The 15,393-nt window shown below is 41.3% G+C and overlaps 1 protein-coding gene across 1 annotated transcript in view; it reads left to right on the forward strand.

Annotated features, from left to right (window-relative positions):
- Positions 1-15,393, forward strand: part of LOC307175491 (ankyrin-3-like) — a 331,772-nt gene that overhangs the window by 166,114 nt on the left and 150,265 nt on the right. The window contains exons 9-13 of the mRNA XM_079900598.1: positions 1,873-1,971; positions 6,981-7,178; positions 9,037-9,135; positions 11,624-11,722; positions 14,362-14,460. Coding sequence (XP_079756724.1) covers positions 1,873-1,971; positions 6,981-7,178; positions 9,037-9,135; positions 11,624-11,722; positions 14,362-14,460 — 594 coding nt within the window. The remainder of the gene's footprint in view (positions 1-1,872; positions 1,972-6,980; positions 7,179-9,036; positions 9,136-11,623; positions 11,723-14,361; positions 14,461-15,393) is intronic.

Raw genomic sequence — 15,393 nt, forward strand, 5'->3', positions numbered from 1 at the left:
ATTAAAGTTGACCTTTTAGTTCATAAAAGGCAATCACATTCGGAGAATGTGACATTTTTTGTGTGTTGCAAGGTAGATGCGATGATTGTATTATTTCTCCTTCAGATATTTTCAGGTTTTACATTACTGGGAAGACATTTGGCCTTCAGGGTATACTTTTCATTTATTCTCAGATTTTATTTTATTCTATTTTATTAAGAAAATGCTGTTTTCACTTGAAAGACAGTTATATTGCTTAACTTTGCTTTAGAAGAGCAAATGTTTTAAATCAACATAAAAGGTAGAATATTTAAACACGCTCAAAATATACAAACCAGCTCACGTCATATTTGCAATTCATATCTCATTTTTCAAGGAATTTTAATTCTACTGAGATTTAGCTAGTAGTTTAGAAATAAGATTGTACCTTATTGATTATATATTAGGATAATTAGGCTTACTTTCAAGATCTGCTCACACAATCTAGAAGGTGATTTGAATACATTAAATCAACTTTTGATGTATTGTAAGATGTGACCATCCTTAGGGTAGGTGTTAAGTGTCAACAGCAGGAATCTTCAAGTCGGGGAACACATAAGCCAGGGTGTGTGAACACTTCTCCATACGATTTGGAGCCACTTAGATAGTTTTAAGTGAATAAATTTCCACTTCTTCATCTCCCTGTTAATTCTGCTCTCCCACCTATGTTTTGATACAATAGCCCTTCTCGCTAGTCCGCTAGTCCGAAGGAAAGGCCTGAGTCTAACTCTGAGCGACAAGGCCTCAGGGAGCAAAACCTCTGAGGGGAAGGGGAGATGGAGAGGGGGAAAAGGGAAGAGTTGAAAATACTGGGGTCCTATTAGGAACTCAGGAGTCTGGTGATTAGATACGCAATCCTCTGCATATCAAATGCTTAGAAGTCCTATTGCTGCCAACAAAAAGGAAGGACCTAATGGTCCTTATGTCTTATGATGGATCATGGGAAGACATCTTTGATGAAAGTTTATTAAGTGACTTTTGGCGTGTAATTCAGGCGTTTAGAGAATTAGCGGCACTGCCAAAACAAAAGTCCAGCTACTTATTTATGCAGGCAAGATGTCTTAGCACTAGCATTTATAAAAACAAAAATGAGGGAAGTATTGATGCTGAACCCTGTCTCATCTTAGCAATAAATAATACTCATTAGCAGATCCATGAACTAGTTGTGAAAAAAATACATCTCATTCAGAGAGGAATTTTTAATAAATTGTTACTCTTGCTTAATAATCGTAAAATGGGTAATATATTTTTGCTGTTTTGATCCATTGTGTATGAATAATTATAATGCCAATCAGGAGATTTAGTTTTGATTCTTAAATAAAGGCTTATATTCTCAGGAAATCTTTAAACCTTTTTAAAAAGTAAATGTATGTATTTTTGCGGCAGGGAAATATGATACCATAATCAATAAAAAACACTCAAGCATAAAATTATATTACATGAAGATAAAAGTATATGGGGGAAGTGGAATGGAAATAGACACGCAGGAGCAAAAAGGACCAATGTAAAATTTCTGTTACAAATTCCTATTTTAAAGATTTGTGTATTTTTTTAAGTGGTGGATATCAAATTACTTATAGCGTTTAGATTCCATTGAATAGTCGAAAGGGTAGTGGAACAGTTATATTTTTAAATGTCAGTTTTGTGCGGAATCACACACTTGGCAACCACTTAAACTTAGGAAAAATTCTGTCCTCTAGTTGAAAATATAAAATTGTTTTATGAGATACATGCGTAAACGTTTGAAGCTCCCTGGCCCACAGCACATTGGATGCCGCGCCGACTCTTGACCAAATGCACTCGTTTATAGAATTTCCCATCGACTGTAACTGAAGATGTTGCCTTGTTTGGTAGGATGGGCTGACGCCACTGCACTGTGGAGCGAGGAGTGGCCACGAGCAGGTGGTGGAGATGCTGCTTGATCGAGCTGCCCCCATTCTCTCAAAAACCAAGGTAATTTCTCCCCAGGTGTTTGGTCATCACACTGTATTGAGCTTTGAATCCCTTGACTGGTTATTTCACCCAGCCTTTCAATCACATAGAAAATGCCATAGTTTGAATTTAGCAATTAGCGTGGCTCTGTGCACCCAATCTTTGGTGACCCTCAAGATTAAGTTTGGGTTTATGAGGCCTTCAGATGCATGCCCTCTATCACCAAGTCATTTGCGTGTGTGTTGCTTTTGTTTTTATTTCGTTTTGTTTCAGGAACACTTACTGCTTGATTTTATTCTATGAAACTTTCATAGCTCAGAAATGATTGCTTGTTGGAGAAAGCAAGATCTGCAGTCTAAAGTCTGGGTGCTGGTGCACTTTCTCCAGCCCTTCAGTTTATTTTTTGAGAGTTCACAGACTATTAAAAGGACCAAGATATCATTTCACTGAAAAAGACTGGAAACTTTGGAAAGACTATACCTTGCTTGGGCCTTTGGAAAAGTTGACATATGTGAAGGGAATACATGATGATGGCCCGAAAAAAAATAATGTTTTACTAAGTGTCTTCTGGATTTTTAAATGGTAAAACCATTTGACAGTATTTGAAAAAGAGAATATTTGTAAATAAATTTGGGGACATATAAAAACTACCTCAGAGTCATTACTGTTTTTTTTTAAATCAAACCAGTGATTTTTTGAAGCTATGTTAAGCTTTGTAAGGAGCCCTAATTTCTAAATATTAACCCAAAAAAACCCCAAAAGCACCTATTACTCCTGTTTGTACTCTGATCGGTGTTTACTCAACAGCTCTAGTGAAGATGGACAGGGTCAAGGTGGTCTGAACAATTCCATCACTCACTTGAAATGCAGGTTTAGACTGGTGAGCTGTTGGAGATGTTATCCAACAGAATTAAGCAGCCCCCATTTTTCATTGCACATGATGACATCTTGGACTTTTGAATGCTTCTCATCTAAACCATTCTATTTGTTGTTCTTCCTTTCACATAGTCCATATCTATCTTCTCTCCATCCCACTGCTATCTTTGAGCTACATCATCTTCCTGAACCATCATAATCACTTCCTTACTGGTCCCCCACTTCCTCACCTGCTCCTTTCCAATCCAGTTCCCATTTTGCAGTCAGAGTGGCCATATAAACTGTCAACCAAATCATGTCAACCTCTTGCCTAAAAAGCCTCCAAGTAATTCCCGTCGTTCTCTTTAAAATTAATTTTTATTTTACCAAAGCAGTATAAGCACAATTAAAAGCAAATCATTGTCTTGTCATTCTTCTCCTAGTGTTCATCTCAGTATCTATTTGGCTTTTTTTCCTGAGAAATCTCCTTGACTTTTTTCTTTGATGCCTTTAATATGCAAGAACATTTTCTTGTCCTCTGAGAGCTTCTTTTCTCAAAGCATCCAGTTCTTGTTTTATGGATGCTATACATCCTGTTGCCTTTTGGAGAACATTCAAGGTGACATTTCTTTAAAATTCTTTCTGCCTCTCATCTGTCCCTAACTCCTCAGATTTCCTTTTTTCTCTTTGTTGACTTTGGCTCTCTTTTTCATGATGGGGGTTGCCCACGAATGTCTGTACCTGACCGTGTCAAGCACTCACCTTCGAGTGGAAGCTCCGTGAGAGTGTGGGCAGGGCTTCTCTCAGGTGTATCAGGTGGTGGTGGATTGGAGGCGTCCCTAACGTCAGGATAAATTGCCCTTTTCTCTGGAAGGTTCGGTTTTTTTTGAGGGATGAGTCCTCTCACCTTTTGCCGTGTACATCCAGATGAATACATTGAGTAGGAAAAAGGAAAAGGAGCTGTCATTCTCCTGGTCCTCTGTGCATACCTTAATCATAACAATGATAACAACATTTACATAGTGTTTACTACATACCAGGCTCTAAGCACTTTACATATATTAACCCAGTTACTCCTCACAACAACTCCATGAGGTACTGATTTTACTATTATGCCCTTTTTATAGATGAGGAAACTGAGATCCGAAGAGAGAAAGTAACTTTCTCGAGATGTCTCAGCTAGTGGCAGATCAAGGATTTGAACCCAGGCAGTCTTAGTCTAGAGATCCTACTCTTAACACCTATGCTGTCCTTCCTTCTTCTGTGAACACCTGTTCTCAGTCCAGAGCCTAACCACTGCCCTCCGCTCTGCCCCAGCCTCCGCATCCAGAATCTCCAGAAATTAAATTCCTGGTTTCCTGCAAGTTATGAGGGGGCAGTCATCTGGCTTTGCCGGGTTGGAAGGGCTTGGAGACCTGACCACTCCATAGGCAGCTAAACCAATCCTGCTTTTGGCCCCAAGCTTCATCTTTATCCTCCAAGGTACTATGTTTCCATATTGTCTGCCTTTGGGGCATCTGAGCGGTAAATCCGTTTTCTGTATTATACCCCGTGATATACTGGAGCCTGTTGTGTACATCTCTTTCCAGTTCCATATTCAGTAACACCATGTTGATAGCTTGAAATCGGTCATAGCATAGAGGTCTTTACACCTTGGAAATTGGCAAATGCCATATCTCAGGGCTGTTCTTTAAAGAGCTATTGTGAAACATTTACCAGCGCACCACGGGTTATACCCCCCAACAGGCACTTAGGTGTCAGCCTTTTCCTCTCTGCTGGCTGAGGTAACACTTAAAATCTTTTCTCATATTCCAAAGTTTATAGACATCACACATCTGTTTTTGTTTCCTTTGCCATGTTGTGTGAGTGTGTGGGTGTGCATGCCCTGGGGGTTTTACCTTTTCAATTCCGTGCATGTTTTTTAGTGGAGTTTGTGAAAGGATGGATAAACACGCATGTCACATCTACCATGTTTATCTGGAAGTTGCCCCGCCCACTGCACTGAGAATTCCTTACCAGAATCTGACCACCTCTCTGCCTCATCTCTCCTTCTGGTCCTTACCTTCTTCTAGCCAAGCAGCCTCCTTTCACTTCCTAGAATACACCAAGTTTGCTCTCATTTCCCATTCCCTCAGACTGACCTCTCTCAGTCTGTCCCAGAGCTCTGCAGTCTTCACACATTTCTCAACTCAAATGTCATCTTCTCAGAGAGGCCTTCTTAGTTTCTTTACCTGTTTGCTGTCTCTTCAGTGAAATGAAAACAAGAACTTTGTCTTATTCAGGGCAGTACCCCAAGGACCTAAATCAGCACCTGGCACATAGGAGACCTTCCCCAAATATTTGTTGAATGAATAGCAAGCGAATGAAGGCGTTCTGAACTTTAAGACCGTCTGTCTAATTCTTCAAGACTTTCCTCTTTCTGAGCTAAGAAGAGCCGTCACACTGGACCCATGTTTTTAGCTTGATGACAATGCCGTACATAATATAACCCCTCTCCACACAGCAGATAATCTTTCCTTTCTTCTGGTCCTTCCCCAGTGACCTATAAGTTACCCACTCATATGTGGTTGTTTTGTGTATCATTAGAGAATCTCCTTCTTTTATTGACACAGCCTCCCATTTGTACTCTCCACTGAGTCATTTGTTCTCTCACATTTTGTTTCTTTGTTTACTTTGTGTTTTCCTCTAAGACTGTATCAAAACATAAAGCAGAGGAATGTTTTGGCAAGAAATAAACAAGTGCATATGCTAGTGGGCGGCAGTATCTCAAATGAGAAATGTTCCCCTCCTTTCCTGCACCTTAGTTTCTACTTTGGTGCAAAATGTTGGAGTGGAATTTTTTAGGCAGAAATATTCTGCTTGAGTGGCAGTGTATGAAGGCTTTAAATTTACATAATTATTTATGGAGCTCTTTCTATATATACAAGGCTCTCTGCTGGGCAATATGGGGAAATTATAACCCATGAACCTCCTGTTTTCAAGAAACAAAAATAGCTGAAATACATGACATGGTGAGTGAATGATGCCATGAGAGTGGCCAAAGGAAGGCTTGCTTTTTCTCCCCCCTTGAACTCTTGTTTTATGTCATTCAGATAAATTAGGGGAATTTAACTTGGCCCGGAGGATTCAGAAATGCCTAGTTCCTTGGTGTGTACTTAGTATATCATTATTTTCAAAGTTCAGTGATGTTAATTTTTTTGGAAACTGAATTTACCATCACTTTTCCCTCCCACGTAGGTTAAACTAGGTTACAGTAATTACTAGAGCCTCTCTTGATAACTGGATTCTCTAGGAACTTCCCAGGTTCCAACACTTTGTCTGCATATTTAAAGGAAGAGTGCCTGGAAAGACTGATATCTTAATACCTTGTTTTTGCCTTCATTAGAAAACGTGTGTTGAATGCTAAATGTCACTCCAATCTTCTTAATGGTTTTAGTTACCTTTGACCCCACTCATGCCTTCTCTCAGCTCTCTAAATGAATTTTTTACTTATCCGTATTGCAGATGAGGACCTGTCATTGAGCCCAATTGATTTAGACTGAGGCAAGCATTAATTAGTTAATGAGTTCGTCACAGTCTTGCCTTTCCTCGCCATAGACACACGGGGGCACCAGATTGATGGAAAAGGGCAACGTTTTCCTTTCTACGTTGATGTGAGATGAAATGTGTTGTATTCAGATCTTTTTTCTAAAAATTGATCAATATAATATTCAGTATCAAGCATTAATAACACAGGAGCACAAAATAAAAACCCGTCTAGTGAATACCATTCTGTTTCTGCCTGTATTTTATCCTTTTCAGTCTGTTGTTGTTGTTATCAGTACTTTTTTTATTGAAGTGTAGTTGATTTCCAGTTTTCAGTCTTAAGTATTAAGAATTCAGATTCACTGGAAATGCAATCAGTAGTGGACCTTGGTGCAATTCACACTGTTTTTTAAATCAGAAAAAGAAATTATCGTTGAAAATTTATTTTTGATTGATTTAAGAAGTAGGAGGACTAGTTTGGAAAGTAGCTGCAGTTCAAAACAGTTGCCACAAAACCTTTTAAAAAGAGAAGGCATTTCCGTGTGCAGATCTAGGGTTTTCATCTGTTCACATTTGTACTGTATTTTATGTTGGGCATATTCGCATTTGAAAGGTAAAACAATAAACTCTGCTTGTCTTCTGTGTTGCAGAATGGATTGTCTCCACTGCACATGGCTACACAGGGGGATCATTTAAACTGCGTCCAGCTTCTCCTCCAGCATAACGTGCCTGTGGACGACGTCACCAATGACTACCTGACTGCCCTGCACGTGGCTGCCCACTGTGGCCATTACAAAGTCGCCAAGGTTCTCTTGGACAAGAAGGCTAACCCCAACGCCAAAGCCCTGGTGAGTAGCTTAGCTCACAAGTCCAGCCTGTGTTGTCTTGCTGACCACGTGCTACCCCTGCACGTAAAGGGTTTCCTTTTCAGGAGGTGAAAATGGAAGGTCTAGTTAAGTAAAGTGTACTTCTTGTCCACCTTCAAATGGCCTTCTGGAAAATCTGTAAACCCTTCTATTTCCAACATTAGCAAGACTGGTGAGGCTAAATCATTAACTTCTTTATGGTCACACTCATGATTCTCTTACATAAATAAACCCAAAGACTGTACAAGTACAAAAGGACTGAGCTGGTCAGCGTATCTTCTGGTAGGTAAAGTGATAACTGTGAATTAAAAGTTTTTTGTGAGATCTAAAAATACGAGGCAAAATGATCAGAAAACTTCATCTTAAACATGAAAGGTCTAGGAATTTGTGAGCAGAAATTCGGTGTGAGGATGTTAACCATGTAAGGTAATGAAATATCACCTATCATTGTTTCCTCAAGTTGCGAATCAAAAATTTGGTCTAGTTTGTAGTCTTAACTCCTAGAATGCCATGCTGCTTTAACCTTGAGCTTTGCTATATAGTTTGGTTTTCACAAGGAGATGGTGTTTGTTGTCTTTAGAAAAATAAATGGTCCCAAGTTAGTAAGCTTTTTAAATTTAGCTCAGAAGAAGCACTCATGTTTAGGAAAAAAATATGTCACCAAGTGCTAGGGAAAATGTGTGCGTTTACTAGCAATTTTGCAGTAAAGGCTGTCATCTGATCAACCATTTTAGGAAGGGTCTCTGTTCCCTTGCGGCTCATAGGGTCACCTCTGGCACTCTGTGGGCCCTGAGATTTGGAGTGGGCAGTAACGGATGGGCAGAGAGGAGCCCTCCAGACCCCAGGCAGCTCCATCACCATCGTAATTCTAAATGCTTTTCCTGGAGCAGCATTTTAAGAGCTGTTGACTGGCCCAAGATAGCAAGCATATCTTTGAATTCTGAGAAGGGAGGAAAAGAAATGAGCAGTCATGACTTATTTTTCCACACAAGAAAAAAAGCCTTACGACAGGGTGTGGGCTCCCATCCTCATTTTCCTCTGACTGAAGATTTCACAACATTAGGAGGTTCTGGAGGTTGTGGGCAGTCACCCCTGGATGGACTAAGGCCTGGTAAATGGTCTCAAAACCTCCATAGAAGCACTCGCGGTGACTCTGACCTAAGCTTGCGTGGTGGGCCCTGATATTCTGTAGTTCTCTGTGGCAACAAAAATATGCTCCGTGGTCTCTCTCACTTAGCGGGCAGTACAGTTTGGTACGTAATTTGTTTAAAAAGCAGGTTCTTGTACTAGATTAAATATTAAACCAAATGATCCAACTAATGTTGGGTTGTTTAACTTTCTGCTTCCTTGGAGTAAGCACCTACTTGAATCTTAAAACTTGGAAGAAATAAAAACATTTCAGAACAGGTCTTGAAGTTGTTTTTAAATGCAGCAGAGAAGTCACAGTGGGCAGTGGTGAAGTTATGGCTGTGAGGACCAATTTTGGCCGAGATGTTTTTAGTCTGTCTTTGAAATGAGGTAGAGGAGGGACATATTTGGAAAATAAATTCCAGAATAAAATAGTCTAAGAAGACGCATGACCATTTTGCCTTAACTACCGGGAGATTATGACAAAAATTTGCTTCCTGTTCGTGATTAGCAGGGCACCTTGGGTTCCTGGGAGCAGGGAGACTACGTGTGCTTCCAGAAAAGGATCTGTATTCGGTTTAACCCCTCGCTGTTGCCGCTCATTTCCAAATCTTTACACAACGTCACTTTGGCAAAAATATTTTACCGTACACAGTGGAAGTAGATCTCAACGGAACGTAATCCAGTAGGTCTGCGTCTTTTTCCCTTGCAGAATGGCTTTACCCCTCTCCATATCGCCTGCAAGAAGAATCGAATTAAAGTAATGGAACTCCTTCTGAAACATGGTGCGTCCATCCAAGCTGTAACCGAGGTGAGAAGAGGAGGGTTTCTGGGGTTCCCCGTGGATAGCCTCAGCAGGCAGAGGCCCGGTGCCCTCCCTGACGACCAGATAGTTTTGCTGTGTGCGGGTGTCCTGCTACTTTCTGAACCCTTCACCCGAGGGGCTGCCAGTGCTTAGGAGAGCAGACGAGAGTGGGAGGAGAGTGCAAATACATCACCATGACGAGAAGCATAACCCAAACACGTGTGTCGTGCTCAAGGCAGGCGGGGGCACGGGGGATGCCATCACTCCAAGCGTAATTTACATGAAATCCATTCATGCACTGCTCCTCAAATCCTGTAATGCGGTGCTGAGGGGTGGTTTTGCCCGCTACGAGGCATTTGTTCATGTCTGGAAGTATTTCTAGTTGTCACAACTGGATGGTGCTACTGGCATCTAGTGGACAGAGGCCAGAGATGCTACTAAACATTCTACGGCGTACAGCCCAGCCTCCAACAACAAAGAATTATCTGGCTCAAAATGTCACGTGTGCCACGGTTGAGAACCCCTGCACGACATAACCTCTGCATACTGATGAAGTGAGGATTGCTCTCAGGAAACACTCAGAATTAACGAAGCACAGAGTTGCTGAAGTTAGTAAAAGGGTAGCTCTCAGTTTCTTTCATGCAAACTGACATAGAACTCAGAGAAGTGACTTATTGGGATCAGGGCTGAGCCTGCAACACTCAAACCAAGCCTGGCATCCACTTCCTTGGGCTGCACTCCCTTTGGTTTACTCCATATCTCTACACCCTCCACGCGTCACGTCCCTCCCTTTCCAGCCTAGTCCTGTATGTCTTTCAGGACCAGATCTGGGGCTGCCTTCTCTGGGAATCCTCCCGTAACCCTCGGCCTGGGCCAGGAGCTCCTCCTTGGGACCATTGGCACATCCTGTGCATATTTCCGTCAAAGCTCTTGTCCAGCTGGCTTACTTATGACCCAGCCACTCCCCTCCACCCCGCCCCAAAACTACAGGCTCCACCAAGGCAGGCCAGAGTCTTACTGGTGTTAATATACCCGCAACACAGTAGATGCCATAGTAGATCATTCAGTAGTTCTGTTGAATGCAACCTTGAAGACTCTAGGATTCGAAGCTAACGTAAAAACTAAGGTCTAGTCCAGTCATTGTTGCTTTGCCTCAGTTTCTCATCTGCACGTGAAGTATTTGCCTTGATTTCTAACACTTACAACTTCGAAATACTAAATGATAGAAAATATTAATACCGATTCGCTCTTTCCTGAGTCTTCTGGCTTTATGGTAGGCATCCAGTTATTTTCATTATAAAATAGTAAGTTTATTCTCAGTGCGTGGCAGCCCTTTTTAAAGATCAAAATGGGCTCTGAAATCAAAGATTTTTCACTGGCGTCTGAATAAGTGTCCAGAGATGCCAGCCTGTGATGAGAAGTTGCCACGGCCAGCCCTGTACTCCCTCGGAAAGGTGGCGCAGACCATGTCCTCACAACTCCCCCTGCTGATGGGAAAAGGTGCCGAATTATAACAAAATTCTCCTTCCCCCTGTTTTCCTCAGTTCCCACTATTTGAAGTCTGGGCAACCAAAATTCTACCTCTTCTGTTTTCTATCTTACTTTCATTGTATAGAATTCCTTTAACATATTTTTTGACATTACTCAAATTTCTGTTGAAATTAGTTGTCTCCTTCTCTCTCAGCTTTTTCTAGCCATATTAAGTATTTTTTTTCCAAATTATGATGTTCATGGTATAAGTGGGATTAAATTCTGAAAAATTGAAAATGCAATCATTTTATGCAAGAAGTACCAGTGGTGGGGGGTGTGTGTGTGAGGGGGACTTCGAAGCACACATGAAAATTAAGGGCTAGTGACCATTGTTCTATTTGCCTTAATTATATCACCTTGATTTATAATATGCAGAAAGATAAAAATTTAAATGATTGGGACAGTTAATGCTGATCTGCTCATTTCTTAGAGGGATGGCTTTGTGTTTCCACCCTGCTCTTTCACGTGTAATATAATCAGTGATTCTGAGAGCATGGGAGTCCTTACTAAAAGACCAGAACAGGATCTGAAATACAAGTTGAATTTTTGCTATTGTGTATGTAATCACACAAGTGTCCCCCCCTCCACACACAGACACACACACACACATACACACAGTCATATGGATAAGGAAGGCTTAGTAGCAAAGGGAAAAAACCTTCAAGGTATTTTGCTAAATATTTTTTATAGAGCTATATAGAATGTGTGAAATAAATCTCTCTTCTTTAATGGTTATGACATAGGCCTTTCATAATCATGGAACGTGCTTTAGAGACATGATGAATATTGATACGTTTGCCTTATAAAATCTATGACGTCATGGTGATGTCTTGATGTTTTCTGATCTGATCAATAAATTGGTTATCTTAGCCTGGATGGATGGATGGCAAGTAGGCAGGCGGGCAGGCAGACAAACCCTTTTTAAAATAAGCCAACAAACTGACATCTCCCTCTTTTTCCCCAGTCGGGCCTTACCCCAATCCATGTTGCTGCCTTCATGGGGCATGTAAATATCGTGTCACAACTAATGCATCATGGAGCCTCACCAAATACCACCAACGTGGTAAGTATCCTTTGAACAAACTAGGTCTAATTGTGAGCATTTATGAAACTGGAAACGATTGCTCTCAATCTACTTATTTTTGTTATAGGTAAATTAATTCCCATTTAACTTGAGTACTTAGAAAAGGGCAGAATTTTGAAAATACCTGTGGTTTCCTTTATTTCAAAAGCAAGGTCCATTCGATCACTAGCTGGTCACAGATTGCTGAGACTTAGGGACTGTGTATATTACTACTGAATATTATGCTTTAGAAAATAAAGTTTTGTGGACGGGGAGAGTTTTTTTTTTCAATAGAAGCATTATGTTGCATGCATGATGGACCTAGAGATTATCATACTAAGCAAAGTAAGGCAGAAAGAGAAAGAAAAATGCCATATGATATCGCTTACATGTGGAATCTAAAATGTGACACAAATGAACTTATCTACAAAACAGAAACAGACTCACAGACATAGAGAACAGACTTGTGGTTGCCAAGGGGGAGGGGGTTGGGGGAGGAATGGATTGGGAGTTTGGGATTAGCAGATGCTAACTAGTATATAGAGGATGGATAAACAACAAGGTCTTACTGTGTAGCACAGGAAACTATATTCAATATCCTGTGATAAACCATAATGGAAAAGAATATGAAAATGAATATATATGTATAACTGAGTCCCTTAGCTATATAGCAGAAATTAACACAACATTGTAAATCAACTATACTTGAATAAAATTTTTTTAAAAAATAAGTGTTGCATGTTGAGAAGGTGGTTCCAACACTCTCCTTATTGTGATTTCAAGTAATTTCAAAGTAATTTCTCTTCAGCGTGCTCGACAATGTTATCGCAAACCCATGGAACTCAGTTCATTATTGGATGTTGTTGTTTTCCCACACTGAGCATTGCTCTGCAGAACCATGAGACTCACTTCATAGTAAATGTCAGAGGAGTAACTTACCACCCTCGATCCGCATGTGGCCTTTGACATTGCTTTACAGAATTTTAAGTTTAGCAGCATAACAATCTTAGCACCCCAGACCACAAGCATAAGAACACTTGTTGGACTCATGAGCACCAAAGAAATAAAAATAAAAAGAGGAACATTCTGGGACAGAAAGGGCAAACCATAAGGTCCTGCGTCCTCACCCTGAGGGTAGGCCCCCGAAAGACTCTGTGTCTTCCAACAGCTTGAGTGAGCACATCCACGTCAGACCAGCTCTCAGCTGAAATGCAGTCTTTCCTGGTACTAACGCCAGGAGAGAAGGTTTTCCTTTACAAAGAGAACACTGGGTAACATGGTCACCTACATCCTCAGCACCTTTTCAGGAAACATAGCAACAAGTTTCGTGTGAACTGTATCTCTGCATATCCTTCCATGGAGGTGGATGTCCTATAAAGCAAAGCGATATCTATAAAAAGTAATTTAAAGGTGGGCACTGGGACTTCCCTGGTGGCGCAGTGGTTAAGAATCCGCCTGCCGATGCAGGGGACATGGGTTCGAGCCCTGGTCCGGGAAGAGCCCACATGCCGTGGAGCAGCTAAGCCTGTGCGCCACAACTACTGAGCCTGTGCTCTAGAGCCCACGAGCCACGACTACTGAAACCCGTGCACCACAGCTACTGATGCCCGCGTGCCTAGAGCCCATGCTCCACAACAAGAGAAGCCACTGCAATGAGAAGCCCGCGCACCGCAACAAAGAGTAGCCCCTGCTCGCCGCAGCTAGAGAAAGCCTGTGCACAGCAACGAAGACCCAACGCAGCCAAAAATAAATAAATATATATATAATTTTAAAATAAAAAATAAAAGTGGGCATCACTTGTGTGGGGGAGAATATATTTGATTTTTATCACTTTTTACATTTCAATCCATATGTGTTTTCTATGTTGTTTTCCTTTTTTTATTATTACATAAACGAAAAGATCATCTGAATTAAAGTCCATTTGGTGAAAAGCAGCAGAGGCGGGGGAAGTCCAGTGGCAAAGAAAATAACCCCTTGGGATAATGCCCCAAAGGATAATGACCTGTTGAGATAAAGCAGGAAATGCAAACCAAGGGCAAGCCACGTCTGGCCCTTGGGTGTGTTTTGTGTTGCCTGTGCAGCATTTTTGGTTTTCTTTTGTTTTGAACTCTGATTTTTTGACCAGCATTCAAGAAATATCCACAAATATGCAGACTGCCGCTGTGTTTGAAAAATAGGAAGGTATGGCATGACACGGCTGGCATCGCAAAGAGTTACTGGAGTAGCCCGCTGACGCCAGCTAGCAGCGCCTCCCCCAGCCAGGAGAAGGCCTGGCCTGTCTCCAGGAGCATTCCCCCATCTGCCCGCTTCACTCGCCTACCCTCCTGCTTGGCCCCATAGCATTTGCCTTTGAACCCCCAGTGAGGCTACACTGTAGATTATGGAGCACGGCTTCTGATCCTGCCGTGCGCTCTGGGCTTACACTGATGGCTTCCATCATGGACCAGGTTCCTGGGAAATTCTTGTGTATTTGATTTCCTATCTTTCGTATTTTCAATAAGGAAGTGCTTGGAACTACTTTTTATTTAAAAAAAAAAAAAAAACCCTCCATCATCAACTTTATGCAAAGCAAATAGGCCAGTCTTCTTTAGAGCTGCCGTTAAGTTACCTTAAGTTACCTAACGGCTCCTGTTCCCCAGAGAGGAGAAACAGCGCTGCACATGGCAGCTCGGTCCGGCCAGGCCGAAGTCGTGCGGTATCTGGTGCAAGACGGCGCTCAGGTAGAAGCTAAAGCTAAGGTATGTGCCGAGCGTGGAAGTGTTTGCTTCGAGAGAAGAAATGATTTTAATAAAACCTTTAAACATAGGCATGCTTTCTTCCAGGATCACTCTTTTAAAGTAATGAACCACCACCAATGACAAAAGTCTCTACCCAAGGGATATTGAAAACATCCCTTCCCTGTATGTGTATCTACTCAATTATTTAACAAAATGAAATAGAACAAGAACTTTGTGTCCTTGGCACATTGCTCATCCCTAATGGCTTAGGAAACAAACCTAGAATTGGCCCACAGTTGTTTGCACTCTATGGAGAAGGGCTCATGCACAAAGCTTCTAAAACAAGCACAGTTTGGAAGCATAATTGAGTTCTTTTGGTTGACCTAGATGTCAGCTGTCAGAGCCACAAAAGGAAAAAGGGAGTTTGAACTTTTTCTCTGCAAGTTGTGAAACCATAAACCCTGAGACTTGGTCAGAGTTGTTCATGGAACATAGAATATAGAAGAACATCAGGGATGAGCTCGTTTGTCCGTTTGTTTGTTTGGGACCGCACCTTGCGGCATGTGGGATCTTAGTTCCCAGACCAGGGATCGAACCCACGCTCCCTGCGTTGGAAGGTGGAGCCTTAACCACTGGACAGCTGGGGAAGTCCAAGGGCTGAGTCTGAATGCGTCATTCTCTGCCTGGCATTTACCCTCCAGAAGAAACTCACTATCTGTCACCGTCTTGATGGTAGTTGGTCTGGTTATCAAAATGGCAGTTTAAAATTTGTTGTTTATTTATTGATGTTTAGCTTTTTTTTAATGATTTTTTTTCAGTGCATGAATAAACTATAATTTACCAATTTTTTTTTTTTAAATGGCAGTTTAGGTCAAGAATCGTAAATAGATATGTAAATACCTCAACCATTTAATTTTAGCCCTTCAATATACATTTATTTGTCATTTAATTACA

This window comes from Stenella coeruleoalba, assembly GCF_951394435.1.
Source record: "Stenella coeruleoalba genome assembly, chromosome: 16".
Classification (NCBI taxonomy): Eukaryota; Metazoa; Chordata; class Mammalia; order Artiodactyla; family Delphinidae; genus Stenella; species Stenella coeruleoalba.